General features: G+C 41.8%; 7 protein-coding genes across 15 annotated transcripts; 4 read left to right on the top strand and 3 right to left on the bottom strand.

Annotated features, from left to right (window-relative positions):
• Positions 1-968: 968 nt before the first annotated feature.
• LOC119552136 (kinesin-like protein unc-104) lies at positions 969-22,925 on the bottom strand. Of its 6 annotated transcripts, XM_037861926.1 has the most exons (27): positions 22,652-22,925; positions 11,461-11,600; positions 11,311-11,393; positions 11,012-11,251; positions 10,770-10,954; positions 10,384-10,639; positions 10,293-10,295; positions 10,066-10,229; positions 9,870-10,009; positions 9,620-9,661; positions 8,704-8,823; positions 7,853-8,635; positions 7,624-7,790; positions 7,206-7,396; positions 5,931-6,340; positions 5,692-5,872; positions 5,543-5,633; positions 5,187-5,483; positions 4,760-5,122; positions 4,504-4,693; positions 4,006-4,398; positions 3,835-3,946; positions 2,174-2,200; positions 1,895-2,084; positions 1,693-1,829; positions 1,291-1,392; positions 969-1,205 (listed from the first exon to the last, which is right to left on the bottom strand). In XM_037861926.1, exons 2-27 carry the CDS (start codon positions 11,558-11,560, stop codon positions 1,109-1,111), a joined length of 5,064 nt encoding a protein of 1,687 aa, XP_037717854.1. In that variant the 5' UTR covers positions 11,561-11,600; positions 22,652-22,925; the 3' UTR covers positions 969-1,108. The 6 variants fall into 6 exon arrangements, with proteins under 6 accessions (XP_037717854.1, XP_037717855.1, XP_037717856.1 ...); XM_037861927.1 differs by lacking the exons at positions 10,293-10,295; positions 22,652-22,925 and adding an exon at positions 12,381-12,515 and having other exon boundaries at positions 5,692-5,869; XM_037861928.1 differs by lacking the exons at positions 10,293-10,295; positions 22,652-22,925 and adding an exon at positions 12,381-12,515 and having other exon boundaries at positions 4,513-4,693; positions 5,692-5,869.
• On the top strand, positions 2,420-2,900 carry LOC119552139. The gene has a single exon (XM_037861935.1). The coding sequence runs from the start codon at positions 2,442-2,444 to the stop codon at positions 2,808-2,810; it is 369 nt and encodes a 122-aa protein (XP_037717863.1). The 5' UTR covers positions 2,420-2,441; the 3' UTR covers positions 2,811-2,900.
• LOC119552141 lies at positions 3,059-3,779 on the top strand. The gene has a single exon (XM_037861937.1). The coding sequence runs from the start codon at positions 3,059-3,061 to the stop codon at positions 3,656-3,658; it is 600 nt and encodes a 199-aa protein (XP_037717865.1). The 3' UTR covers positions 3,659-3,779.
• LOC119552140 lies at positions 12,502-14,112 on the bottom strand. Its single transcript, XM_037861936.1, has 2 exons — positions 13,596-14,112; positions 12,502-12,639 (listed from the first exon to the last, which is right to left on the bottom strand). The coding sequence occupies exon 1, from the start codon at positions 13,886-13,888 to the stop codon at positions 13,664-13,666; it is 225 nt and encodes a 74-aa protein (XP_037717864.1). The 5' UTR covers positions 13,889-14,112; the 3' UTR covers positions 12,502-12,639; positions 13,596-13,663.
• LOC119552138 (mitochondrial sodium/calcium exchanger protein) lies at positions 15,429-18,589 on the top strand. Of its 2 annotated transcripts, XM_037861932.1 has the most exons (7): positions 15,429-15,774; positions 16,225-16,553; positions 16,717-16,791; positions 16,881-17,366; positions 17,719-17,867; positions 17,925-18,159; positions 18,212-18,589. In XM_037861932.1, exons 1-7 carry the CDS (start codon positions 15,488-15,490, stop codon positions 18,505-18,507), a joined length of 1,857 nt encoding a protein of 618 aa, XP_037717860.1. In that variant the 5' UTR covers positions 15,429-15,487; the 3' UTR covers positions 18,508-18,589. The 2 variants fall into 2 exon arrangements, with proteins under 2 accessions (XP_037717860.1, XP_037717862.1); XM_037861934.1 differs by lacking the exons at positions 17,719-17,867; positions 18,212-18,589 and having other exon boundaries at positions 17,925-18,131.
• A 670-nt stretch (positions 22,926-23,595) lies between the features above and the next one.
• Positions 23,596-24,655, bottom strand: LOC119551707 (superoxide dismutase [Mn], mitochondrial). 2 transcript variants are annotated; one of them, XM_037861179.1, is made up of 3 exons: positions 24,563-24,655; positions 24,454-24,505; positions 23,596-24,316 (listed from the first exon to the last, which is right to left on the bottom strand). In XM_037861179.1, the coding sequence occupies exons 2-3, from the start codon at positions 24,486-24,488 to the stop codon at positions 23,698-23,700; spliced, it is 654 nt and encodes a 217-aa protein (XP_037717107.1). In that variant the 5' UTR covers positions 24,489-24,505; positions 24,563-24,655; the 3' UTR covers positions 23,596-23,697. The 2 variants fall into 2 exon arrangements, with proteins under 2 accessions (XP_037717107.1, XP_037717108.1); XM_037861180.1 differs by having other exon boundaries at positions 24,454-24,597.
• A 633-nt stretch (positions 24,656-25,288) lies between these two features.
• Positions 25,289-26,696, top strand: LOC119549928 (actin-like protein 53D). Of its 2 annotated transcripts, none has more exons than XM_037858270.1 (2): positions 25,289-25,431; positions 25,489-26,696. In XM_037858270.1, exons 1-2 carry the CDS (start codon positions 25,344-25,346, stop codon positions 26,652-26,654), a joined length of 1,254 nt encoding a protein of 417 aa, XP_037714198.1. In that variant the 5' UTR covers positions 25,289-25,343; the 3' UTR covers positions 26,655-26,696. The 2 variants fall into 2 exon arrangements, with proteins under 2 accessions (XP_037714198.1, XP_037714197.1); XM_037858269.1 differs by having other exon boundaries at positions 25,305-25,431; positions 25,474-26,696.
• The last annotated feature ends 1,244 nt before the right edge of the window (positions 26,697-27,940 follow it).

The following is a 27,940-nucleotide window of genomic DNA, read 5'->3' as shown; positions in this document are numbered from 1 at the left end:
TTGAAGCTTTAGCAGGTGGTTCCGAGTGGGAGCATTTTAGAAGCGAAACTGTCTGTTCTTTATAGGGGGTGTCTGTGGGGGAGAAGCCTTAAAAGCTGTCAACAGTTGACAATGTGGGGCGGCTGTTAGATAGCAGCGCCGATTTCATGGTTCGTAACTCTGGTGTGTAAAATAGTTCATTCGCATATAGTTCTGTTTGCTTGTATATATATAATATAGATCTAACAATAATCGTTACCTTTATAGAGAGATTTCGCAATTCTGCTGAGCTTATACCTCACGACTCCTATATCCTATATACTGTACGGTCTTTCTTTAACACACACATATTTTTGGTATCATATTTTTCTCCGGCGGTTGCCTGCTCATTTTAAGTTAAACAATACAAGATACAAGTACATGAAAATTTGTGTATAAACAGCAAATATATAGGGTTTTATACATTAATTCATTATATATAGTTCCTCCATTATATATATGTCTGTATTTTGCTTTAGGTTGCTCCTTTAAAATGCATATACGTGTGTGTTTGTTTTTGCATTACAAGCTTTACATAATTGTCGCATACTTGAGAAAATAATACATACACTAACTGATCAACATAATATCACGTGGGAACTCAAACTAAACGATCCTTTAACTAATACCAAATATTTATACAATCGAATCAAACGAAAGCTATTTACAAAATTGTCCAAAAACTTAACCGAAACGGGTTCTAAAAAGTAGGCTATCGTATCTATTCGGAGCTGCTAACGCCTACTCATTGGGCCGTGGCCAACTAATCACAAAATACATAATAATCGATAAACTGGTTGTTGAACTACTTAATAATTACGTACGCTTTGCATTTGGTTAATCTCATCTCATAATCTGTGATTTTCTCATTCGATTTCGATTTGCCTCCTCAGCTTTGCCCTAGCCAACAATCATCTATTTCCTACAACTGCCGATGGAATCCTCCAAGCTATATCAATCAGTTGCCAGCTGCTGCCCCAGTCGTTGGTTGAGATCTCCTCCTGACCAGTCGTCGGGCGATATTCAGGCGCTGCAGCCAGCCATAGCCTGCGTCTCAGTAAACCAAAACGGACTCCATCGTGATCGTATCTCATTTGTTCGCACTGTTGGCGTTCGCCGCATTGGTGGCCTGGATCTGGGAGGCCGTCTGGCTGGCCGGCTCCAAAGTTCGTCGCGCCAAACGGGATCTATTGGAAGAATACATTATTAATATTTTAAATATTTAAAATATTTAGGGAATATTTAAGGGAATGCCCTGTGAATTTCACTTACTTGATCTGGCCAGCCAGCAAGGGATTGATGGCATACAGCCAGTCGTGCACTTCCTTGTCGCCAAGGGTCTGCAGCAGATAGCCACGATGTTTGGTCACCACACTGTTTAGAAATGTAATTTATATTTAAATTTGAATTTAAAGATAGTCGAGAGTTTTTGAATTCGGTTTCAAATGTAATTTTTTTTGTGTCTAAAAGTATGCAACACTATATTTCAAGCTTTGAAGTACAATGAAATCACCTAGAAAGACGACAATCATTTATTCATTGCATACTTTTAGACACCTAAAATGGCATTTAAAAGTTTTTTTCAAAATCCTAGTGATATAAATTTAGATAGATATAAATAATCACTCCCTAAATCTCTAAAGATTTATTTTCTTTATCAGAAACAAAACAAACCTGAAAGTGTTGGGTATCTTGACCATGGCCGCCTGGTCCTCGCTGCACTCCACATGGGCAGTGGCCAGATTGAGGACAGCCCGTTCCACAGGGTCCTTCTCCGAGCGGTAGATAAACACATAAGGGCGACGGACAATCTAGTTTAAAAATATTTAAAATTAGGATTTCACCCTACGAAATACACTGACTATTGAAAACCTACCACCCAGCGCTTCTTCCAGCCGGAACCGCCATGCTCCAGGACGTTCAACAGACCCTTGCGGGCCACCACAGGACTCACGCGAATCTCCTCCAGCTCCGGCACATAAAGACGAAGCGGCAGAGCCGGCTGGGTAGCCGGAGCAGGTGCCTCCCAGCCATTGGGAGCATCAGCCCGATCCGGTGAACATAATCTAGTTCAAGGAAACAAAGATTCATTAGTCAAAGTTTCTTGGGAAAGTTGGTTAAGGTTTTAGGTTCTTTGGATAGAAAAGAAAATTACCTGCGTCGAATTACAAATTTGTTGTTTCTAATTGTGTAAAAGAAAACCAAAAGGAAAACAAACAAATCAAATATAGAAAGTTTTGTTTTTGAGTATCTCGAGTTACATAGGAAAGTGAGTGGGGTGGGTGTGGGGTGTTTGTTAGTTTTTGCACTGCGATGATCGAATGGCGGGCAATTACAGGGAAACAGCTGGCGGCAATAGCAATAATGGGTTGAAAACAAATGGAAATGGTTTGCCATAGCTTCAGTTGCTTGTGGTTTATAGGATGATTTGGATCAAGTCTCTTTCTTTGCTGCTGCTGCCAGCTTTATTTATAAATTCGGTTATGACAACTGGCTTTGCGGAGGAAACCGTTTTGAATCATGATGACGATCCGGACCCGGGTCGTGAGAAGTACATTTGGAATCCGTTTCCGGGCTTCTGCGGCGAGAATGCCACCAGGGCTAGATGTGCTGGGGTGTGTCCCGAAACCTGTGCCTTTAAATCGCTCAAATGCCCCAACTATTGCGGTGTGAATTGCATTTGCAAACCTGACTATGTCTTCGATGAAAAACTACAGCTGTGCATCCTAAAATCGGATTGTCCTCAGGATATACAACAGGAAGTTGTGGAAACCCATCGTGTGTTTCAGTAGGGGCCAACAATTCTAGGTTCTTTAATCCTATATGATTTTAACTGTAAAATATTGTTTTTATCGAACAAATAAATTTTAAATTGAACATTATCTTCGAGAGTTTCAGGTACATCATCTCAGAATTCTAGGAGCAACTGAACACATTTTTGATATGGGTTGAGTGACCCAAGCAAATTGCAATTACACAGAAATCACAGGTGGAACATTGGTATATTAAATTTAAAGCAATTCAAATCTTAGTTTCAATAATGCCATGTCCCAAGCTTAGTTATGTTTTAGTTATAATCGGAAGTATCCTTCAGAAAAATGTAGTAAGGGCAGAAACCACCGAGGCCGAGATGACCTGGCCGGATGATGTCACTGAGGCTACCTTAGAAACAGAGATAACCTGGCCGGATGAACTGCCAGTAACCGTAACGAAAGAGGTCACTTATCGCACCGCTAGAACCTTGGATCCCTTAGATGCCTTAAAGGACGAGGAAGAGTTCATGGAAAAACCGCATAAAAAGCATGTCGAGACATTCGATAGCCTGGAAGAAGGATACCGCATGGTTCATCCAATAGAGGAAGCAAAAGCCCTGAAGCGGAAGCCGCTTCCCGAGGAGAAGTATATCAAGCAGCCCTTCTACTTTGGCTGCTGTCACAACTCCACGAATGTGGGATGTGCAGGTGTTTGTCCGGAGACCTGTGAGTACCGCTCCAAGTACTGCGTACCCCTATGCGGACCTCCATGTCGCTGTAAGCGCGGTTTTGTCTACAATATTCAGCGAAAGGCCTGCACCCTGCGCTCCGACTGTCCCAAGTATATTGTTCAGAGCAAGAACGGAATCTACAGGGTATTTTTGTGAGGCATGGATTCTGGGTGATTGGGGTTAGTGTGATGAAGTGATGTAGGCTGTGGTGTGCTGTGGTGTCGTGCCAATTTCGTTTGTTCAAATAAACCAAGAAAGCCGGATGGATGCAAGCTAACTAAGATGGTTGGTGCTTGTGGGGGGCAGATCCGAGTGGTAAAGCGACTACTTACTCCATGGAATTGCTGGAGATGCAGCTGACGGTCATGTCGGCACAGCCCTCATCGCTGGGCGAAACATCCGATTGGGTTTGCGTATCATTGGCCTCGCTCTTGGTATAGCGTCCTTAAGTAAATGCTGGGATTAGCAACTAGATGGCTGGGGAAATCTCGATGCCCACTCACCCTGCACCAACTTCAAGCACTTGAGCATCAGATCCTGCTCCCTTTGGTTGTACTCCCGCTCTGGAATGATTTGCTGCGGATCCTTGACCGGCGTCTGCGGCGATTGTGGAATGACCATGTGCACGGGTGAGGTGGCTGCCCGGGCGGCCAGATTGCACACATCCTTCTCGGTCTTGGTGGTCGGATTGGGATTGGTGTCCATGCCCAGACGTTCGCGCAACAGCAGAAGATGGCGCATGCGACCAACCTCCTCCAGCCGGGTAAGTTTCTCCAGCTCCCACTGGTGGTCGAAGATCAGCGAGTCACCCCTTGGCCGCCAGCCATGCAGGTTCTCCTCACCCCGTACATAAGTAGAGCTGGTGTCCAACACTCGACGCTGACGCCTCTGCACACCTGTAAGGACATCAAGTTAAAGAGTGAGTGGGGGTCAGCTCCAGGGATTCGACAAGCGAGTGCAAGCGGACTGATTACGAGTACAACTACAATGAGAATTGCTACCTGGACTACCTGCTTCGGATGCTCTGCGCAGTGCCAGCTCGTAGACTCCGGTGAGGCGATTGGCCTCCGGATTGCGGTACTGTCCCGAGAACAGGTGCTTCAGGGAGCGCGGTCCGGTGCGAGCGTCGCGTCCATAGATGACCATGCTCAGATCTTTGGTGATAATGGCAGGGCGGGCACAGTTCTCCAGCTAGGACGGGGAAACAAATTGTTATTACATATATAGTAGTGTTAAACTAAAAGGTATAAATCATACCTCCAAGTAGGCGCTCAGCGTGATGTAGATGGTCTCACCGCCTTGAGAGACGCGGTTGAGCAGCGCCGAGTTGTGCAGACTGGAGTCCCAGGCGGCCTCGAATCGGTAGAAAGACCGATCGTCTCCGGGCACCTCCAGGACTTCGCCGGGGAACAGACCCAAGGACAGGACGCAGGCGTCTTCGTCCTGCTCGTCGGATGACTCCGGAGTATTGCGTATGCGTCCAACCACCAGCTCGTTGATGTCCTTCCACTTGACCTCCGCTGTGGGCTCATGGACGATGGTGATGCGAATGCGCCGCTGGATGCCCTGATGCAAGAGGAACAGTCCGCGGCAGGGAAGATCGTCGCTGTGCTCCACGACCTGTTGGCAAATCCAACTTGGATTACTTTCTGGTTTACTTGAATGGTTTAATAACCCTACTAACCGATGGCACATACTCTCCGTTGGGAGCCAATTCACAGATCTCGAACCAAACCAGAACATCGTGCTTGGCCAGAACCGTGGACGTGGGCGCACAGGGCAGTGGTCCAAACTTGGGACTACGCACCGGCTGGCTAATCGGAATGCTCGGTGGCAACATGCGACGTGGTGGTGGCCGGGAGACGAACTCCTGCTTGGCATCCTTGTGCAATGGGTGCGTCTGGTAGTGGCCGAAAATCTTGAACATTATGGGCTGAGTCTTCAAGTACTCGATAAAGGATTTGGTCACGGGTACAGTAATCTTTAAGAAAGAAGATAGGTTATTATTGATTTTAATTTCTTATTAAGACCTGTACTTACATTCTGCACATGGTAGAAGCCCAGAGGAGCACCGGATGCGGAATTCTTAACCGGCTCGGTGGAGAAAGCCTCCTCATGACGATGCAAGAAGCTAAAGGTAATCTTTTATAAACCTCTAATTCGAAGGGAATTTCCAAAAGATTACTTACTTGAACTGACAAAAGATGTCGGCATATTCAGCGCCAATGCCAGTGGCCTGGAGAACGGTGACCCGGAAGGTGAATTCCTTGCCAACCTGCAAGTGCTCGCCCGGCTCCTCGGCATTCTCATGGCACTCGGAAGCGGAGTTGGAGTCAATGCCGCGACCAGAATCCACATCCTCAAGTTCTGCTAAAGGGCATAATCATAAACCTTAGCTGAAAGTCGATGGAAATCTGTGAAAACTCACCCTCCAGCTTGCTATCCAAACCACCATTGTCAATATAACGCTGCACATCATCCTTTTCGTTGAGAGCCCGGTACTTGGGCTTGGCATCATCCTCGTTGAAGACCAATCGAGCCGACTGCTTGACACCATTATTGAAGTCAATGGACTCCTCATCCAGAACCGGCTGCACGGCAATCCTTAAGTAGCCACGCACATCTCCCCGCTCATTGACAATGGCCACTTTGTGGACCAATGGCACTGGATAGAGCAGGTTGCTCAGATAGATGAAGGAGCGACCCACCATGCGGAACCAGGGGAAGCGATCGTAGAAGGGATCGCCGCCAGTGAGGCTCTCCACATTATAGTCCGGCGAAGTGGGACTCATCTCGGCCTCGTTGTGGTACATCTCACGCATCAGCTCCAAACGTTGCCTAAAAAACACAGCCAGGAAATTATAAACATACGGTTAAGGCATTGACTTTTGTTATATAAAGAATATTCGAATATTGCATAGGTAGAAAAGTGCGAGTAGAGCGTAAAAGCAGGCCTAAACCCGCCCCAAATCAGAAGCCAAATATGGAAAGCCATGCAACTACAACTAAGGATAGTTTCTACACGTCTATATACAAATGAAACCTGCGGTCAAAGCACACCTAGACGGTATCAGATTGGCCAATGTGAGTCGGCCCCGTTCGCTTTCGACTGGTGGCTCCACTGGGAGCAGCTGCGGCTGCTGGCCGGGATGCGGATCATGGCTGGGTGGTGGTGCGATCCATCCGCTCAACGCCTCCATGCCGGAAGTATCGAATAGCATGGACGATGGCGGGCTCTCGACATTGTATATCTGTCGCATCAGCTCGAGGCGATAGCTTGTTTGTGTACGAAAATGATTTGGGATGGGATCGGAATCGGGGTTTTCGGATTTGTTGTTCGGTGTGGGCAATGGGAATCGTAGTAAAAGAACCGAAAAAGTACAAATCAACATTGGTTCAAAACTCCTAGCAAGCTGTCGGGGCATTTGGCGAATGATGGCGATGAGACTGGAGGCGTAAATGGTGGCGGCGTGATCTTCGCTTCGTTCACATCCAAAGTTACAAATGAACCAACAAATTCTAGAGCACTTGATAGAAACTAGAATCCATGAACTACAACCACCATGCACGTATTTATAAAGGAACATAATCAACTCAAATCGAAAGCCAGCTTTAAGTTTAGAATTTCAACCAAGGTGCAGAGAAGAATGAATGTGAGGAGAGAGCAGGAATTCGAATGGAGTCTGGAATAAGATGGTCTTACCGTAGCTTCTCCAGGGACCAATGATGAGTGGCTCCGTTCTTGGTATCGGTGACCTCGACGGCCACCAAGGTTTTAGACACTGGAGGTGCTCCGAACTCATCGTCCTGATGCGAAGGAGCCACACTGGAGGCCAGCTCAGGTGGCAGAGGGGAGTACAAGGTGTCGGTCAAGAGAGTAAATTGGAATTGTACCTGAAATAGGAGGGGGTTTGGTATATTTAATTATATTCATAGTATTAAAGGCGGCCAAAATAAAAAGATGTGCTAACAAATCACTTTAAACTGATTTTTTTAGGTACCTAAAAGTATGCAACAGTATATTTTAAACTCAAAAATACAATGAAATCATTCAGGAAGACTACTATCCTTTACTTACTGCATACTTTTAGGCACCTATAAATAATATCTTTCAAATCTACCTTTTTCTTCAACTCAACGGATATAGCATTAGCTTCCTTGAGGAATATGGCATTGCCCCAGAGATCGTCTCGCAAAGAGGTGAATTGGTGGTAGCGCCACTTGCGGAATGCCCAGGCAGCCAAACCAGCCTCACGAGCTGTCCAGCAGGACTCGTACATGGGATTGGCTAAGAATTATACGATATTTTTAATTTTATCTGCATTTTCAAGACCAATGCCATCTCCTTACTGTAGACATCTTCCTCCTGGTGGAAGTCCTCCGGGGAGTAGCTGCTGTACATCGACATGGTCATCGACTGCTCCTCCACTTGCTTCTGCAAGGCATCGATCCGAGCCTCATAGGTTTTGCGCTGCTCCTCAAACTGCTGATCGGCCTGGAGTTTCTCGCGCTTGTACTGCTCCTCCAAGTTATCCAATCGCTTCTTCATTTCGGCCTTGAGATCAATGCCCTGCTTCTCCAGCAATTCACACTGGGCAAAGTTCCAGTCCACCTGCTGGGTATCCGTCTTCTCCACCTCGTTCTCCGCCTCATTCTCGGTCTCGATCTTCTCACGCAATTCGCGAGCCTGTTCCGGATTGGTGAAACGGAACACATGGTTCTTGCCCAGAATCACACGAGAGCCGGTCTTAAGGACCTCCGGTTCAACCAACTTGCGTCCATTTACATAGATAATGGCATCCTTGTGCGGCAGCAGGGTCACTGTACTGTTTCGATTCTCAAAAGTGCAGTGCTCCTTAAGGATGTGCGAACCGGAGAGCTGAATGTCCTGGGGAACATTAGCCTCGTGGGTGCCCAGCCGGGTTAATCCCTCCTTGATGTAATAGAGCAGACACTCGGAGAGATTGGGATCCTCATTGAGGTTGACCAGATGGGGAGTCTTCTTGGGTGAGAATACGCCCACTGTGATGCCGTCTTCCTTGACGGCCACGCCCATCTCGGCGAAGACCGCCTCTCGCTGCACACGAATCTCCTCGGTGCGCTTCAGTTTCTCCTCCCAGGTTTCGTTGAGTTCTGTGAAGATTTATGGATTTATAGATGCATTACATCCTATAGATTGTTTTGGGTATAGTAAATCCCACCTGCAATGAGTTTCTCGCTGGCCTGCAGCTGATCCACTGCCATCTCCGTGGTGGATCCATTGCGATTACGTGTCTTAGTGGGCGACGACTTGATCACCGTGGACTTGTTCAGCTCATCCTCTGTAAATACGGAAGAGGTATTAGATCATAGAACCTCTGACCATTTTTAGGGGTCACAAGCGCAGTGATAAGCGTGCTAAGGTTATAATAAAGGTATGAAATACAAATATATGGTATAAAAATGTTCATAATATTTTGTATACGAAACGAAGCAAATGCCAATGGTTTATGGTTTCTTTGGGGACTACTGCATCACTCGGGCATGTCCACTTTCTAGCCTTTAAGCAGTGCGGACTGCGGGGAGTTGGTGCCTGTCTTTCCTTTTTGGACTTTGGCAACTCAAATAAATTATTTAAATACTTTTTTGGAAGTCTCTTTGGTGTATTGTAGGGCAACATAAAGAGGACTCGACTGTGATTATCGTATGGGTTATATAAGATTATATTCGTCCTGAAGCGATTTGTTTTGAAGCTTTGACGATACAGCACAATACAGAGGCACACACAGAGAGAAATGTAAGAATATTGGCAGTGGTTAAACTACAATATCAGTGCGTTTCAAAACTATGTATATATCCAATGCGAGGAAGAGTCATAATATTTGTAGATACAGAGGAACTTTAGTGTTCTATCTAAAATCATATCCTTTTAAGCATAGGAAATCAATCAGGTGATAAATTAATTATCCAAGAAATAGAACAGCTAGATTGGATACTCTTGACATTATTTAAGTTCGCCTTAAGCTCTGAAACGCACTGTACATTTTTGCATACTTTATTTATTTTATTGAATAACATTTGTTGCATGTGAAGCCTTGTTTTTTTTGTTAGCGCTGAATTTCTGTGGGCTTTACTTACTATTCGCATCGCGCTTCTCACACACCACTTTGCCATCGGGTCCTAAACGAAATAGGTTTGGGTTTGGTTTTGTTTTTTCTTTTCTAGCATAACTAGACTAGGACTATAACTACCTTAGGCAGGGTTTTCTTGTTTTGTTTTTTTAAGTGTAGCGAGTAATTTTTTAATGTGTGGCTGGGTTTAATGTACTCTATTTTAGTTGAAGGTATTCGAACAGTATATAGTTGCTCTAGGCTATTCCAGGACTTACCTTCCTGCACCTCGATGCCCTCGGCTTTGAGTAAATCCCGCAGCTTCTGGATTTCCTCCTTGAGTTCGCGAATAAGCTTGGCATTGGCATCTTCATTGACCACAGCCTTGCAAACAATTTGCTTAGCGCGATCAGCATAGCTTTAGAAAATTATTATATAATCTAAGGTTTTTAATATAGTAAATAAATATGTTACCGCAAGGTGCTGAGAGTTTCATCATAGTTAATATCTGCTGGTGAAATAGCTGCAATCATAGCTGTCTTGGAGTTACCTCCCAAGTTTTCGCGTAGCAGCCAGGTCAAGGCCGAATCACGATAGGGAATGAAGTCTGCCTTCTTGGTGTTCTTTTTCTTGGAAGCCTTTTAAAGTAAATAAATACATTAGTAACTATAAAGGGTAAAGAAACGTCTATGTAAACGTACAGACTATATGGTAGCAAGGCAGCAGAAGAAGACAGTTGATTTATTAGCATATTTTCAGTCGTTACATATATTGCATATACTATAAACTTACCACCTCCGCTAGGGCTGAGATAACTTTGCCCAAAGTGGTCAACGACTTGTTGATGTTGGCTCCCTCCTTTAAACGGGTTCCCTTAGCACCGGTAGAATCAGCTCTTTCCGAGCCAGCCAAATCCACCAAGCTAATCTTGGAGACCTTCTCTGTGGTCAAATCGGTCATGGTATCATAACGACGTTGGGTGAAGAAGATGGTGAAGACGGCATGGGAACGGGAACTGGTTTCGTTCATGTTGGTGGCTGCCACAGTACTAAAAAATAAACAAAACTTAGTTAATTGATGGATATTTATTTTATTTATTTGAGATGATAGTAAAGTTTACAAAACTAATACTAACATAGTGATGGATATACTAAAACATTTCGTTAATAAAAACCCACCGAGCCTTGTTGCCTTCGTCAATGAGATCGTGAATGTCCTGGTAATCGGTGACGGCCAATTTAGACAGATCCTCCACATAGGGACCCAGTAGAGGATGCTCCCTCACACGCAGATTGCCCTTGTTCTTGGGATTCAGCAGATCCCTGACTCGCTCGCAATAGATTTCCATATATGAGACCTCAACCTGTGATAATTATATAATTAGTAACAAAAAAAGTTTAGGAAAGTTCCCTAGACTCACCGAATACTTAAGGTCATCGGTCTCCGTATCCTGAATGCGAGTGAATAGATCCTTGCATATCATGGGTATTATTCCCTCCTGCTGCTCTTCCTGCCTGCCCATCATGGTATATGATTTTCCAGCTCCAGTCTGGCCATAGGCAAAGATACAGACATTATAGCCGTCGAAGGAGTGCTGCAGCATCTCCTCGCCAATGTCCTTGTAGACCATCGATTGTGTGGAGAAATCGGCATCGTGGTGCTGTGACAAATAAATATTTCACTAAATGTTTATATCTTACCATCTAAAATTAAACTTACATCATGTGACCAGTAGGAGTAATCAAAGTTGAAGCGCTTTACCGAGTCGCTTGTGTTGGGCGGCACCTTTGGATTGGTGATGGCTGTCGGGAGATGGCATATAAGTATTGATTTTAGAAGAATCCAGAGGAGAATCTAGAAGACTCTTACCCGTGGTGGCCCCCGCCATCTCGATGATGCATTTCGACTCCCTGGCTATTTCACGCGAGTTGAAGGGGCGCACTCGCACCGCCACCTTAACCGACGACATCTTGTCCTGCCTCTCAGTGGGTGTCCTGGTTTCCGGTTAACTGGAGTGGAAATAAAGGAAAGGGAATACGTTGTAGTCATTGGAGTCATTCGAGTGGGCTGCAAATTGACTCGAGACTTTCACTGGCAGCACTGACATTCTATAATTGCCCCAACTTTATGGTTATATACTCGTCCACGATTTGTTCTTGTGTTAGTTCCAAACAGTGAGTCATGCCCCCGGCAACTCGCCAGGGAAATTTGAATTGAAGCCAGGGGTGGGTCTGAGGATTGCCCTTTTTCCTTTGGGCTTAGTCTTGGACTTAGAGGACTGTAAATATTCTATATTACACTTGGAAATCCTTTCACTTTTTTTATATTTTTAATGTAATTTAAAAAAGCCTATTACAAGAAGTACCTATAAATATAACTAGCTTAAAGAATACTTGTGTATTCTATTAGATATATAAATTAAAAATCTCAGAGATAAGATTCTAAGATTCTTACATTTATTAAACCTGTAAAACCCCATTTGTAGTAATTTTTGACATTTCAATTCTTTGATTTCATGCAAATAGTTTTGTATAATCCGCAACCCTCTTGACTCACACAGACGCACTTTCACTCACACACTCGTAGCAATGGGAAAAAATTCCACAATCCACAATGCTTCCAATAAAACGCAGACGAGTGTCGGCCAATACTCGAATGAGTCATCGAGCAAATACAAAAGGCAGGATAAAGAAAAACACCCAACCCCCAAAAGCAAGGGAATGCCTTTAAATACCATTTTATATAGAATAAATATTAAAGAATAAAACAGTTTATTGGGAATAATTTACCTTTAGTTAATGCCAAACAAATGCTGGCTTATAGGACGACTATATCCTCAAAGTTCATTATACCACTAATGGGAAGAAGTCTTTAGAACACTTTTGAGATAGCACTTTGTTGTGATTTTCAATTAGTAATAGTTCCTTGAAATTGTATTATTTTTATTGTTTTTTTTGTAAGATTCACTCTTTATTTTATTTATTTATTCACCAGTAGTTATTTCACTTGACTAGCAATGAAATTCTTTAACTCGCGCACACTAGTGTCCTGAAATATGGGCAGACCAAGTTTAGAAACTATTCCAATGAATTCCCGGCCAATGCGCAGCTGTGAGAATTGCTCTCTCTTTCCCATCCTTTCTCTCTCTTTGTTTACCTGGCCAAAATACTTTTGTTTATATTTTTTTTTTGTTCCTTCAATTTGTTTTTGACGAAACTGTCAAAGCAAATGTGCAACAGCCTGCAGTAAAAAGTCTACACAGGAAGAATTGCGCAGAATCGCGAGACAGGAGAATTGTGGAGAGAAGGCAAAGAAAGTTGAGAGAGAGAGAGAATGTTAGAGCGAAAGTGAGAAATGCAAAATATTTGTGTAATGTATTTATTTTATTTTTTATGATATGCAGACTGACGCAAGTTGAAGGCGCACAAAACGATAAAGAAAAAAATTAAAGAAATCTAATGGGGCTATATCCTTATCCAGAACGTACTCTTCCTCTTCCTGCTCTTCCAAACTCAGTTTACCTGGCTAGGCTCTTGAAAATTTATTCGTCACTCTGTCAACCCTCATTTGCACTTGAGAAACGAACTTAACACTCGAGGTCCTTCGCGTTACTTTGCTTTTATTGCCTTCTGCGTCATAATGTCGACTTTTTATGGCTTCCTGCGGGGCAACACGGCGGGCACTTAATGCCATATGCAGGACCTCTAACCACACTCACTCGCGCACACCATCGTGGCTATATCCTTCGCATGGGCTCTTCTTGACCTTTATTAATAAATTTTCAAGTTGCCTTTGCCATGGACACTGAGCCTGGAAATCTCTACACTCTACACACACACTATCCACACTTTTCTGGAGGCCACTGTATACTAGATGATGGGGGGGGAAAAATAGGCGAATCAAAATTATGTAAAACGAAATAATGGGCTATGTTGTTCGAGAATTTTGAAATGTTTGGTCGAGCGAATTGATGAAATTTTGCAAATATATTTTGAAGCATTTACCAATTGATTTTCTGTTTCGTTTTATTTATTTTTTTCGGGGCCCCTACTATATGTACAACTTATAGAACTCAAAATATTTTCTGTTTTAAGAACATCTGTGGTTGCTGCTGATAGTCCATTTGTTGTTGCTGCTGCTGCATTTCTTGGTCTGGCTGTTGTTCTTGTGTGTAATTGAATACTAGTATAAAGCTATCCAACATGGATCGCTTGGAGGTGGTGGCAAATATGATGGACAGCACCAGAATTGTGGTTAACAATAGGGCGAAAAACAATAAGTAACCAAAAGCGCACATTCGCGTAGCTTTTTCTTGACTCAATTAAAGGATTCTTGATTATATATGGGTAAAGGCTGCCATATATATATATATATATATGTGTATATGTAGGGGTCTGGCTTTCTGTATAACAGCGAAAATTTTGCACTCCTTTTTTGCGGGGACAAATCTTTGATAAAGTCTTAGCTTGCCACGGAATTAAATATTTTAATTTGGAATTCGTTAGTTGATTTACTTGGCTGAGCTTTTATAATATTATAGGGCCACTTTTCGTTCGGGGAAAACTCTTGGGCTTTTCTGCACAAAATCGATGGCCAGCCAGCGGAGGGCCTTAGGAAATTAATTCGCGCACGATTCGAGACCAGAACGAACTGCACCCGTTAAGGGTAGACGACACAGTGAGCTCTGGGAAAGTTCAGAGGATACGACCAGCCCTCCACGAAGACGCATGCGCCGAATTCTGGAAGAGCAGGGGTTCTGTGGAGTATATGTGTGGGCCGTGGTGAGGTGTATATGGGTATGCGAAAAATTTCATAAATTTCATCTACATAACTCTATGGGGGTTCCGCGACAAACAAAACCCGCGCCTGTCAGCCTTTGGCACAAAGAATTTCATTATTAGCGCAAGGTGTCCACTTTTGCAGGCAGCCACTGTGCCACCAACACCCCCGATTCTCGAATGTTTGATCTTATTATGAGCCATTTTACTATCGCTGCCGGCACAGTGGCTATAGCGACGGCTGTATCCCCCAGCTGATGACGTAAAATGAATTCTTTCTATTGATTTCCCATCGCAGCGAGACGCAGGACAAGCTTTGGCTTTTTATGTTACTCGGTGGGTCTCATTTGTATACCATACTTCTCCGGCGTAATTACATTGACATTGAAATCTGACGCCGACGCTGGCAGGACAGTAAAACGTTGGAGGTTGAAGCTTGGTGATGGATAGGGAAAAATACTTGGAGGGGATGGCTCTACTTGTGTAGCACTTTTGTATTTGTTCACAAGGATATGGATACAAATGTTCTTTAAGTTCTAGAAACTTTCTAGCAAGCGAGGAAACCACTTTAATTGTAGTAAGACCATGTTTTTAACCACATTTGCCTTAACAAAACAATTTCTAGAACTTAATTGTGAACCAATATTAATAAACTAACTATTAGAAGAAAATACCAAGTTTCATAATCATCATTGTCAGAGCACTCACCTTACAGCAATCACCTAAATGTTTGGGAAACATGACCTAAAAGCCTATCATTTACTTATAATTTTGGAAATATAACAAAAAATTGGATTTCTACCTGACTTGGTGTTTAACTACAATATTTTAAAAGCGTTTGTTTTTCTAAAGTATATATTTTAGGTTTATTTTTAAGGTCAAGATTCCAAAACTTTAGATACAACATTTTTCTTCATCGGGTTTTTTGGGAATACCATTGGGAGTTCGAAAGTACTTTACAATTCGACTATAATTAATGTGATTATGATTGTAATCATATGGTGTTTACTTTAAACGTGGATTCTGAATCTGAAAATAAATCAAAGTTACCCCAGTCACAGTGTCACTTTTTATGAACTCAATGCAAAAATTTCGGCTTGCACACAAAATACACTACAATGACAGACAATTTCATTGGTTTCCCCAACGCGATGGACAAGGAGTTCGACAACTTTTGGAAAAGGGTTAGCTGCTTTGCGGCCGCAAACTTTCCCTTCGAGGAGCGGTGCGAGTTCGTCAGAAACGCCGTGGACTGCAACATGAGTACGAATGTGATACCTTACATGACTCTTCTGGCCTGCGAACTGAAGTGCGTTAATAAATTCGAAGAATTGATCTTTATAAGCTTGTTCATGGGGATCTGCTTCGAAATTCTGGTTTTACTGATCTACACGATCAATGATTAGTAAGTTGCCGACAAAGTTCGATCTTTATGGTTCAAATCGTTGTTAGATACATATGTACTAGACCTCAAAGGTGTTTATATATTGAATTACTCGATTTTCAAATACCCGTTACTCCGATGACACACTAATGATACGAGCGCCATCTAGCGGAGGAAAGCAAAGTCTTTATAACTCAGTTAATCATACCTTGTAACATAACAGTTCGAATAGTACAATTTTTGGCAGGAAGATAGGTATTTACTTATAAAACATTTTCAATTTACTTTGACAGACAAGTTTTAGCATTATAGGCGTTTATAAATGTAATGATATAAACTTGCGCTGAGTAGGAATCCCAAGAATCTGCGAGCTTATTTACAGCTATATACCTCTTAAAGTTTCCGTATGAATAATACACACTGACAGTTGTTTAAAAATAGCATTTGATCATTATTATTTGATTTTTACAGCTATAGTCCTGCTCTGAAGGCCGTATCGCGATTACTTCATATGAACGAGCACTTGGCGGGAGTCACCCTAATGGCGTTTGGAAACAGTTCTGCCGACCTCTTCTCAAACTTGGCGAGTGTTAAAAGACATGTGCCTGTCCTCGCCAACAGCTTGTCCTCAGCCCTGTTTGTAACCATGATTACCGGTGGCCTCATATGTTATCTTACGCCCTTCAAGATGAATGCCTACGAAACCGTCCGAGACATTTTATTTCTTGTTCTCGGGTCATTTTTGATGGATTACTTTACGTCTTCAAGTAGAATTATAAAGAACGAGTGGCATTTTTTGCGTAAGTAAAGATTATTTTGTTCAATTACTTACTAATGCTTCAGATACCTAATGAGTTCTTTGGGTTTTTCAAATAAATTAAGTATATTTTAAATATATTATTTGAAATATTACCAAGTTAAGTTTTTTTTTACCTGCTCTGCAATTTATTCCTCATAATTTAGTTGTGGCCTTGGTTTACATCATGTACATACTTATTAACGTCACAGATGTTTATCTACTGCGAAGGACTATAAACTGTGAGTCTTCTGACACAGTGTTTATTTTAAAAAAACTGTCGCATGTTAAATTAGGTTAATCTTCAATATTAACTGCATTCTTTTCCTAGCAACGGCGAACCAAATTCAAAGCCTGATGGAGAAAGAATCAACGCCCAAAAACCTAGAGAAGATTCGAAAACTAGAAGAAAAGTATGATTATTATTCACAAGATGGGCAAGTAGAGATTTATGAGCGATACAGTAAACTCTCGCAGCAAACCAAAATGCGGTACACCACATTGCGAATGGCGCGTAATTCCCGTGTGAGCGTTAACCGAGGCTTGACCAGAATTAGGAGGCTCGACATGACACAGCCGAAGAACAGGGGGCTCTTCAAGGATTTCTTCCTGGCACTGAGGCCCATAAAATGCCAGGCGTGGCGGCAAGCCGACATTCTGGGTCGGACGCTACTGTTGATCAGGGCCCCGGCCGTGATCCTATGCACCCTCTACATTCCGCTGGTGGACTATGAGATGGACAAACATGGCTGGAACAAGCTGCTAAACTGCCTTCATGTGATAATTAACCCGGCCTTGTCCATCTCGGTTCTCATGTGTGAGTAGTTCAGTACACAAAAAACAACATTTATAAGATTGATGATCACTTTTGTCATGTTTAATATCAATTCTATCTAGAAACGAGGTGTATTTTGTTATCTTTCATTTTGTTATCTTTCATTTCTTATGTCGGAGAGTTAATAATATTGCTATTTCATAGTAAATTTAGGGGACATCTCCCTCTTTTCTTTCTATTTTTTCAAAGATTGAATATCCAAAAGATATCATTCCTCAATGCCAAATTTAACATTATTCAATGGTAAAAATATATAATTATTAAATTAAGTTCTTAGTTCTAGAAGAATATATTATATCAAGAACTAATATAATTTTCTTCTTCGCAACCCCAGCCTTTCTAAGTAGTAAAGCAAACAGTTTATGGTACATCGCCATGCAGCAGCAAATTGTTTATGGGGCGTATTCCCTTGTTCTTACGGTGCCAGTTTTCATCTTCATTCTCATTAAAACAAGGACAGATGTGCCACCTTCTTATCACTGGGTGAGGCAAAATATGACATAAATCTTTGAATTAGAAACGTCTGACTTCCCATTTCAGATATTTACGTTGATGAATCTGACTGGCTCTATGTTCATAATCTTTATTTGCGCCACGGAAATCGATAAAGTACTGGAGGTAATCGCAAATATGATGGCCATAGATGACGACTTCATGGGCGCTACGGTAAAGGCTTTTACAGGGAATCTGAGCAGTCTTTTTGCCAATACCGCTGTGGCCACTCACGGCTATCCGAAAATGGCTTTTGCATCCGCCATTGGGGGGTCTTTCTTCAGTAAGGATCGTGTATTTATTGGATTACACTTTAATATCTAACGATCTCTTAGCTATTGTTGTAACCGGAAACACGGTGATATACGTAAGGAGTCTCGTAGGTCAAGACGTTACGTCTCGTGACCAGATGGAAGATTATGGTCTTGCCGCTTTTTTGTTTCTTAATCTGGGTCTGTTTACCATTCTGCTGTGGTCCACAACGTTAGGATTTTTCGCCCGCCGCTCCATGGGATTGTACTCGATTGCTCTTTACAGCATCTATTTAACATTCGCCATTTTGGTTCATGAGAAAGTAATTCATTCGTTCGCTGACGACCCTCAGATTTCAGCTGCATTTGGCGATATTTAAGTGCTAAACAATCAGAGCTCTCATAAAATTTTTACAACTACTATTTCTACTCTAAATTTATACTTTTATACCACACTTAACAAATAAATCAGTGTTAGAAAAAATGTTTTATATTTTTATTCAGTTTTTAAAGGTAGTAGTTTATGAGTTTTTGAAGCGCACCTTGCTGGGATTTACGGCACGAATTGCGATTACTGCGCAGAATTTTCTTGGGAGTGCGTGAAAAGGGAGGGGGAGGAAAAGCACACACAGACTGAAACGAAACCAAATAGTAACGAGCGTGTGTGGCTAAAGGAAAATGGGGAAAGAGTGGGAAAAGCGGTCGTTGACGTTCATTGTTGGCTGCGCAATTCCTTTTTTTCACTGCCAGCTTTAAGGGATTTTCCACCAGCGAATGTCAATGACAGTTCATGAGCCAAAAAACACTTGAATTTTCCGCTGCATCATGCCCAAAAGCAAGTTCGCTGACTCTTTTGGCCAGGCTCAAGCAATTAAAATGTAACACTCCAGCGGGCAACACTGCGTATGAGTCATATTTTCGCATTGGCTGCAGGCTGGTCTCGAAATGAAATTTAAATTCAATTTTCAAGTCCGCAGCTTAAATGACATTTATGACCGAAGAGGCAGAGGAGAATAAGAGCTCTCAGAACGGCAGACACGTGTATATAAAACCCCTCGTAATTCCACCATTTTTTGTGTTTCTCTGAAAGCCCCCAGGACACTTAAAGCTCAAAAAGGACGAGTGTTTGTGTGGCCCCCATCAAGTCTAGAACATAAACGATAAATGCGATTTGGTTATTTAAGTCATTGCAACGAGAAAGCGTGGGCGAAATAGGAAAAAATATATAGCGGAAAATTCAAGAGAAAGGGGTGGAGAAAGCCTGCCCCACGCAAAAAGCACAAACACAGTCGCAGCACACCAACACACACAGGCAAAGAGAAATGGCGGATGACTCATCCAAGCGAAGTGTTTGTGAGTGTGAGTGTGGGACCTGGCCACAGTCGCGTCCCAACGCAGTGGGCATGCCAAAGAGCAGAGGGCAAGGAACAGGACATAAGGAAGGAAGGAAGGATGGAAGGAAGGAAGGAAGAGCGAGCCCAATGGTGAATCATCTTTCAAGAACCAAACATTCCTGCCTTCCACGCCAGGCCCTGCTTTTCCACCCACCTCCGAACATTTTTTTCGGTTCTCATAATTTCAAGGTTTGTTTACTCAGTGCTTCTTTTACTACAGAGAGGAAAAACTAAAGATATATTGGTTTTTTATATTTTTTTTTACATAAGATGTAGAAAATAAATAGTCAGACAAGGATTAATGTTATACATAAAAAAAAAATTATTAAAAATAAATATATTTCACAAAACTCTTTAGATTTTTACCTTTTTAATAGCAATTTTCAAAAACAAAACATACATTCCTAACTTTAAAAGCTAGGATAGATAAGAAGGAATGCTACGCAGAGAAAATACTGAAGTTCTCATCTGAGTTGAAAATGTTCCTAAAAATAGAACGACATTTTTAAGATGAAAATGTTTTTATTTTGCTCGAATCAAGTTAGTTTGGAGGTATTTAAGTACATTGCATGTACAAATAAACTATTAATTCAGTCCTTAGTGTATACTTATCAAAAAGTTGTTAAATAAACTCAATTTAACTTTTCTCTTCTCAACATTTTAAGAACGAATGTTCTCAATTCAAGAACAATCTTCTCAATTCAAGAACAAGTTTCTCAATTCAAGAACAATGTTCTTAGATAGTTTTCTCTGTGTGGTATTATTTGGATACAATTTTGAAGGAAGTATACATTCAAGACTTTTCCTAAAGTAAACCATAACGTTTAAGAAAACTACCATACAAATAAAATAGGTAATCCAACTTTGTGGGCCTTTTTCCACTCTGTAGCTCTTTGTTTTGCCACGCAGAACAGCCCCAATGCTGGCGTGGAATGTTGTAACTTTCGGTGCCTAGCTGTCGCTCTATATATGTAGGATATAATTTGCACACACGCAGATGCCAGGACACGTTGATTAGCAAGTGATTTCCATTTCGGGCACTTTTTGTTGCCTACTTTTTAGGGGAGCTGACCACACGTGCCGAAGTAGACCGCAATGGGCTACGGCCACGCCCCGAAGACGGGGGCAACTGCATTGGGGAGCACTTAAAAGTGCAGCCCGCAGGTAATATAAATCATTTTGGACAACCACAAGCTTTTGCTCCTTTCCCCGCCTAACACAATTAATAATAAACAAGGGGAAAATTGTCAGAACAGGAAGCCATTTCGCGACCAGGTGAGTTTTCACCCCATCTTTCCATTTTCCTTTTTAATGCTGCTTGGAGAAAATTTATGTTTATGGCTTGGACCCCCCCACTGGGCACTCTTTGTCCCATGGTTCCAGCTCGTTTTACTCTTTTTTTTTTTTTGTATACAGTAAGTATTTTGCCTTATTTATTCATGACACTTTGGAAGCCACTTTATGGTGCGGTTCGTAAGCTGCGGTTTTTGAAAGGCATTGGATGGGTCAGCCTTTTGTTGTGGGACACCAGCTTAAAGCTGGTAAAGTTATATTTTCCCGAGGGGTCGAGACTGTGAGACTGCCTCAGATTCACTCTATTATTAGAACAGCAAACAACAATCACAAGCGAACAAGCTGCCTAATCCAGTCCACACTTAATCTCTCAATCAAGCTGGTCACTATAATCACACCCCAGTCTCTGTGGACATGACGCACTTTCTTACACAAAGGAAAAATCATTTTACATTCATGAATATACTGTCAAAGTCAGGGTTATTGATATATCAGTGTATGAGTAGAGTATAGCACTCTAAACATGGAATTCCATTGTTGTTAAGTTAAGTCACATTAATAATAATCTTAATAATAATCTTAAGCAGATTTATAATAATCTTCAGTCCATAATATTCATTTTTAGATGCTATTAAGGGTTGAGAAACTGTCTTTCAAGTCATTTTGGTAGCCCCTTAAAGTTAAGGGTTTGGTCCTTCCTTATATCTTATAATGTTATAATATAATTTATAAAGTCTGCATTGAAAGCAATATTTGCTATGAAAGGCTAACATTTTTCATAACTTAAAGATGGTTATTAGTATTGAATTTATCTTGTTGTAAGAACTATAAAGAGTTTTGTCAATATGGTCTCGATTTACGGTTGATTGTTTAAGAACAAACACTACCTAAAAAGTTTAGCTTTTAAAACTCAATAGATATAAAACAATGAAATACAGTTTAACAAAATCGTTTGCTAAGTTTTAAAAGGTTCCTTAGTTTTTAGTCCTGTATGACAAAGAACTATAACAGACAGTAATCAAGATATCACATTTTTTAAATGTGATTTAAAAATGATTGATGTGTCAGTTGGTATAATTGTTATTGATTTCATAATGATTTAGCTTTAACAATAAAATCATTATATTACTTTTATCAGTAAACTAACGATTGTCTTTCGCAAAGTATACCATCAAGTAATGCGCAAAAAGAGGGAGATTACATGCAAAATCCCCGGCCCACGCATGATAGACCTGATCCTGTATGGACAGCCACCCACACAGATTTGACACTTGAATGGGGATGCACTGGCTGACTGAGTCGCATCGAGGTGAAGGCTGTCCTTTCAGACTTCCCCCGACCAAAGGTCAGAGGTTGTGCGTCGGCAAACATTTGATTTGGATGAATAAACTCAGCTCCCCTGGCAACTCGAGTTCCATTCCTGACGTCAATAGGCGAGGCGATAACACCTAGGGGCGTGGGTCGCAGCGCATAAATACGTCTGTTTTGGATGTACTATATCTATACGGAACCCCTCTGGATGACAGGTTGCGCCATATGCCATATGCTCGGGGAAATTCGCAAACAAGAGTCAAGAGGTTTTATTTTTAGAACGTTAGGGGGGCGGACAGCTGCTGAAGGACCAAACGAAGGATCTGCAACAGGACGAATGTCGGAAAAGTTCCCCAAGGAGATGCGTGCGCACTTCTGGGGCAACTGGCTGTGGAATATTGATTTTTCACACAATTTCCCGAATACAGTCAAGTGGAGTTTTTCACAGGCCATGAGGAAAACTTATTTTGTATCATTTTTATGGTATATCTTTGGATATATCCAAGTTGTAATGACTATTACTCACCTTCAGAAAGGTAACTCCCTTAAATTGATACTCCTGTTCCAGAGTTTTCCTTGCACAATCCACAGTCACAGCGATTTAATTAGATATTATTGCACTTGATTGGGTTTATTTTCTATAGTTTTTATTAATCACCGCGCCCAGGAAATTAAGTGATCTTCCTTTGTTTGGTTTTCAAAACTTGTGGCGATTTTCGAGGATGGCCATTACGCGAACAGGCAACAAACGACTCTGCCAGCGGCTGGCCATTTGTCCCACCATTCGGAAAAGCGTGCTGGAAAATTGTTTGCAGCTGCGCGCACGCAAGCTCGGGAAAACTCAGGGGGAAATCTCTATTTTCCGCCCCCAATTCCGCGGCAGGCTGACTTTTGTTTTTGTTTGCGCACAGCTGATCAGCTAGAGATGGCACAGCTGCGGGCAGTGTTAGAAAACGACGTGCCGATAGTTTAGTTTCGAATTTGAAATAAACAAAATTCTAACTACAAAGTGGTTTTGTTAAGGATGATTCTCACGTTCTATAGTTAAAAATGGCAATACTGGAATTAAGTTAAAAATTAAAAGATCTTGTCCATAAAAAATATTTTAAAAAATTGTATATTGAAATATATCAGCCAATTCTAAATATAATATTCCTTCCCTGGATGGTAAAAATAACATTTTATATATGCCTGATTAACTTGAGGTCGGAAGATAACACCACTTTAATTTAAGCACACAGCGTCTTAAAATATAAATCCACTTATTATTAACATTCTTTAAGGAAGAGCCTGTACATTTACAAAAGCTAATATTTTAAGTTAATAAAGACCTTCATGTTTTTGTATACAGGAATTTGGTTAACTTGATTATAGGTTCTCTAGTATTTCTGCTACATTTTAAATTTAATTATTGATATCTTCCGATTATCCAAACTTAACCCATTCTTCCGACTCAACAATCGCCATAAATAAGTTGCAAGTTGGTACCAATTTATTAACCGCAACTGAGACTACAATTTGGGATCTCGGATCCGCCGATGCTTATAGATTAGACATAGATAACCATGGTGATTAGCAGCTGAGCTTCTTGGCCTCCTGGAAGCGGCAGGAGATGTCGTCCCAGTTGGCGATGTCCCAGATGGCCTCCACGTAGGAGGGTCGCACGTTCTTGTACTGCAGATAGTAGGCATGCTCCCAGACATCGATGCCGAAGAGGGGGATCAGTCCGGTGGAGGCCTCAAGGGGATCCTGGTTGGGCAGGGCGGCCAACTGCAGTTTGCCGGACTTCTTGTTGTAGCCCAGCCAGCCCCAGCCGGAGCCCTGGACGGCCACGGTCAGGGTGCTCAGCTCCTTCTTGAACTCCTCGAAGCTCTTCCACTGCGACTCGATGGCCTTCTTCAGATCCTCGCTGGGCTGGCTCTTGTTGGGCGAGAGGTTCTGCCAGAAGATGGTGTGGTTGATGTGGCCGCCGCCATTGAAACGCAGGGCCGGTGCCAGCTGGATCAGCTTGGTGGTGTCGCTCTTCGACTTGGCCTCCTCCAGCTGCTCCTCGGCGGCATTTAGATTGTTGACATAGGTCTGGTGGTGCTTCTGATGGTGCAGCTCCATGATCTCACGGCAGATGATCGGCTCCAGGGCGGCATAGTCGTAGGGCAGCTTGGGCAGGGTGTGCTTGCCACGCACCGCCAGGCTGCAATGGGTTAAGGGGACTCGTTGTTTTATAATATCCTCAAGATCAGGGTCGCCATTTGTTGCTTTTTTTTATGTAATCGGTCATGGCCGGCCATCGATTTTGGCTCTTTTCTCTGCTCATCATATGCAACTTACCTTGCCGTTTGCGAAATTCTACGGGCCACAAACATCTCTGCGAATTATTCAACTGCAAATTAGGGTTAGTCCTGATCTGTGTTTTAAAACCAAAAAAAACAAGGCTTACGTTCTCGTTTTTTTGCTTCCTCTTTTGAACAATTTAATTCTAGAGATGGGCGAGCAGCCGAAAATATCGAAAGGCCACAAGCAGTCTGTGATGTGAGTTCGGCTATTTATTAGCTAGAACAACGCATCTGGTCTGGATTTTTTGAAAATGTTTAGAAACATGCATTTGAGCCATATTTTTCTTTTTTTCATACAAATTTTTTCCGACATTGTCACCTTTAAAATATCATAAAAAATATAAGCAAAATGATTTTTGAAAATTTTTGTTTGCAGTTACTATTATTTTTGTTTGAAGAAACTTTTTGCATCAAAAAAATTTATGTTTTCAAGTCGAGGAAAAGAGTTTAAAAAGTAGATGCTTACACAAATTCGTCCTTTTCAATAAGTACTGCATGGGTTATGAAATGTATTGTATCATTCGAACGGCAAATTACCTTTCCATTGATACCAAGGTTTACAAGAAGTAAGTTACATTTATAAGTATATTAAACTTTTGTTTTGTCAAAATACTTATGCCGGTGTAATAAAAAAAGTTGGAAATATATCTTATCTTAAAATATTACGTTTTCAAAATATATACTCCTTAGTTTTGTTGTATTATAATTTATTTATTGTTACTTTTCTAGCTTTTTAAAATTTGATATCCCAATTGATATCCTCTTGGGATAGCCGACTTCCCGCTCTAGATATAGGCGCCAAATTTCAAATAAACCCTGAGTTTTACGTCTATAAAATGAACCTTACTGTATAGTCCGCCCGAAACAAACAACATAGCACACAATATGTCGACATTTCACATACCTTCCCGTATCAAAATCGATATAACAGATAAACGGGCACAGCATATTCTCTACAAGTACCTTCAAATACGTAAGTCTTTCAGAAAAAGCACGCACAATAATGATTCCATAGATATTCCTTCTATAGCTTCTGGAGACATGAGTAGTGAGAATGAGAGTTCGTCCCACCAAACTGCAGTGGTTATTGATAATGGTTCTGGGGTTTGTAAGGCAGGATTCTCTGCGGAAGACACTCCCCGGCTGGTCTTCCCCTCGATTGTGGGTAGACCTCGTCACCTGAACGTTCTGATGGATTCGCTGATCGATGGCTGTGTTATTGGCGAGGCGGCAGCAACTAAAAGGGGAATTCTCACCCTAAAATATCCCATAGAGCACGGGGTGGTCAAGAACTGGGATGACATGGAGAAGATTTGGAAGCACACATACGAGCTGCTGCGGGCGGATCCAATGGATTTGCCGGCACTACTCACCGAAGCCCCTCTGAACCCGAAGAAGAATAGGGAGAAGATGACGGAGATTATGTTCGAGCATTTTCAGGTGCCAGCTTTCTATGTGGCCATTCAGGCCGTACTCTCCCTTTACGCCACCGGACGCACAGTGGGCATTGTGGTGGACTCGGGGGATGGTGTGACCCACACGGTTCCGATCTACGAGGGATTTGCCCTGCCCCACGCCACCGTTCGTGTGGATTTAGCTGGCCGGGATCTCACCGATTTTCTGGCCAAATTGCTCTTGGAAAAGGGTGTAAAACTGGGCACTTCTGCGGAAAGGGAAATTGTCCGGGATATTAAGGAGAAAATCTGCTACGTTTCGATGAATTATGGCCAGGAAATGGAACTTCAGCAGGATACATCCAGGAGTCGTGATAAACAGGAAGAGAGCTACGAGCTTCCCGATGGCCAGAAGATCAGTTTGGGCAGCGAGAGATTCCGCTGTCCGGAGGCTCTCTTCCAGCCCAGTTTGCTGGGCCAAGAGGTGATGGGCATCCACGAGGCCACCTATCACTCCATCATCAACTGCGACATGGATCTACGGAAGGATATGTATGCGAACATAGTGCTTTCGGGGGGAACGACGATGTTTCGCAATATCGAACACCGGTTCCTGCAAGACCTAACCAAAATGGCACCCCCATCCGTAAGAATCAAAATCAACGCCAGTCCTGAGCGCAGATTCTCCGTTTGGACGGGTGGCTCCGTTCTGGCTTCACTGACCAGTTTCCAAAATATGTGGATTGACAGCATGGAATACGACGAAGTGGGTTCGAGCATCGTTCATCGCAAGTGTTTCTAGATGAGGTTCAAAAAAATATGGCGATAGTTTAATTGTATTATTGTACTTGTGTTCAAGATAATAAATAATAATATATTTGTTTATGTTTTAATGATAAATGGTGCTTATCTCGTTTTCCAACCTTTTTAGAACCTTTTTTTTAGAAAAGGCGATGGTTTGTTGGGAAATTTTTTTTTTGACTTTATATTTTTAATCTAAATAAAAGTTGCGGGACAAGTCATACGCCAAATATCAACTATGGAACGATAATTCGCCAAAGGATGAATCATGGGTTATTCGTATAGAAACTTCTTAACGACGATATCGGTCTGAAACTGTAATCTTGCCGAAGCCACTCTTGAAAAATTCATACAATCAAAATCATTAGCATTCAATTACGCTTACGACTGCCGTTTCTTGATTCAAATTAATTGCGAATTTATAAAGTAAAATTGACGCATACAAATGTGTGCGGTTGCCTCATTTCAGCTAGAATAAAAAACCACGTAGTAACCTTAACTTGCTTCCAGTTGCACGTGCACCGGGCGACAAGAATTGCCGACAACAAAAACCAAGTTCCAACTCTCGAGCATTCACCTTCTTAATCGTAATCTCAATTGTCAAGCTCAATCATTTCACAGTCAGCTTCACTTGAGGCTTAAAGACCTTTTGTTTGAGCACTTCACTAGATGTTGATCACGGATCCACAGTAAAACTTGTGGGGGCCAAACATGGCAGCGCGTGCTTTTAGATGCATTATCATTAGAAATTGTATAAGCAGTTGATAATTTGCTATCTGATAATCTTTAGATACATAAAAACAAGGAAGAACGCTATAGTCGACTGCTTCTACTATCAGATACCCCTTATTTGCTAGAAGTTAAATGGTTTTTTTATATATCTTAAAAAGGAGCATTGGCTCAACGTCAGCTCTATCACCAATCATGTTGGCAATCAAGAGCTATAATTTTAGCCCTATGTTAAAGATACAAATCGAAAACATGTTTTATTTCAAGCTTCAAAGTGTACGTCTGTCGCGTGCGACAATATAGAATTACCCTGGCAGTCCCTTAAAATCTGACTTTTAAGTGGGTTTTTCTAAAAGTGGTAGATCAAAAGTTTTATATCTTGATCAGCTTAACGCCATAATCCGTAGTTCTGGACCCTAAACCTTTTTCGTGTTACACCACTGTCACTTGAGGCAACAAAATAATTTTAGACCGAATAACTTTTATAGCAATGTTTTAAAATATGGATACAAAAAAAAAAATCGGAATAAAACGTTTTTTTCAAGATTGTGGTATACT

The sequence above is a fragment of the Drosophila subpulchrella genome, chromosome 2R, assembly GCF_014743375.2.
Source record: "Drosophila subpulchrella strain 33 F10 #4 breed RU33 chromosome 2R, RU_Dsub_v1.1 Primary Assembly, whole genome shotgun sequence".
Taxonomy (NCBI): Eukaryota; Metazoa; Arthropoda; class Insecta; order Diptera; family Drosophilidae; genus Drosophila; species Drosophila subpulchrella.
The sequence above is the reverse complement of the archived record's forward strand: the minus strand, read 5'-3'. Positions and strand labels throughout refer to the sequence as shown.

Coding starts and splice junctions, on each gene's coding strand:
- LOC119552139 (XM_037861935.1), top strand. CDS start 2,442: ATGATTTGGATCAAGTCTCTTTCTTTGCTGCTGCTGCCAGCTTTATTT.
- LOC119549928 (XM_037858269.1), top strand. CDS start 25,344: ATGTCGACATTTCACATACCTTCCCGTATCAAAATCGATATAACAGAT. Junction 25,432..25,473: donor CTACAAGTACCTTCAAATAC/GTAAGTCTTTCA, acceptor ATGATTCCATAG/ATATTCCTTCTATAGCTTCT.
- LOC119552140 (XM_037861936.1), bottom strand. CDS start 13,888: ATGTGCGCTTTTGGTTACTTATTGTTTTTCGCCCTATTGTTAACCACA.
- LOC119552136 (XM_037861926.1), bottom strand. CDS start 11,560: ATGTCGTCGGTTAAGGTGGCGGTGCGAGTGCGCCCCTTCAACTCGCGT. Junction 10,955..11,011: donor CCGATGACCTTAAGTATTCG/GTGAGTCTAGGG, acceptor TAATTATCACAG/GTTGAGGTCTCATATATGGA. Junction 8,824..9,619: donor TGAGAAGCGCGATGCGAATA/GTAAGTAAAGCC, acceptor CCGTATTTACAG/AGGATGAGCTGAACAAGTCC.
- LOC119551707 (XM_037861179.1), bottom strand. CDS start 24,488: ATGTTTGTGGCCCGTAGAATTTCGCAAACGGCAAG. Junction 24,317..24,453: donor AGAATTTCGCAAACGGCAAG/GTAAGTTGCATA, acceptor AACCCATTGCAG/CCTGGCGGTGCGTGGCAAGC.
- LOC119552138 (XM_037861932.1), top strand. CDS start 15,488: ATGACAGACAATTTCATTGGTTTCCCCAACGCGATGGACAAGGAGTTC. Junction 15,775..16,224: donor ATCTACACGATCAATGATTA/GTAAGTTGCCGA, acceptor TGATTTTTACAG/CTATAGTCCTGCTCTGAAGG. Junction 18,160..18,211: donor CATTGGGGGGTCTTTCTTCA/GTAAGGATCGTG, acceptor ACGATCTCTTAG/CTATTGTTGTAACCGGAAAC.
- LOC119552141 (XM_037861937.1), top strand. CDS start 3,059: ATGCCATGTCCCAAGCTTAGTTATGTTTTAGTTATAATCGGAAGTATC.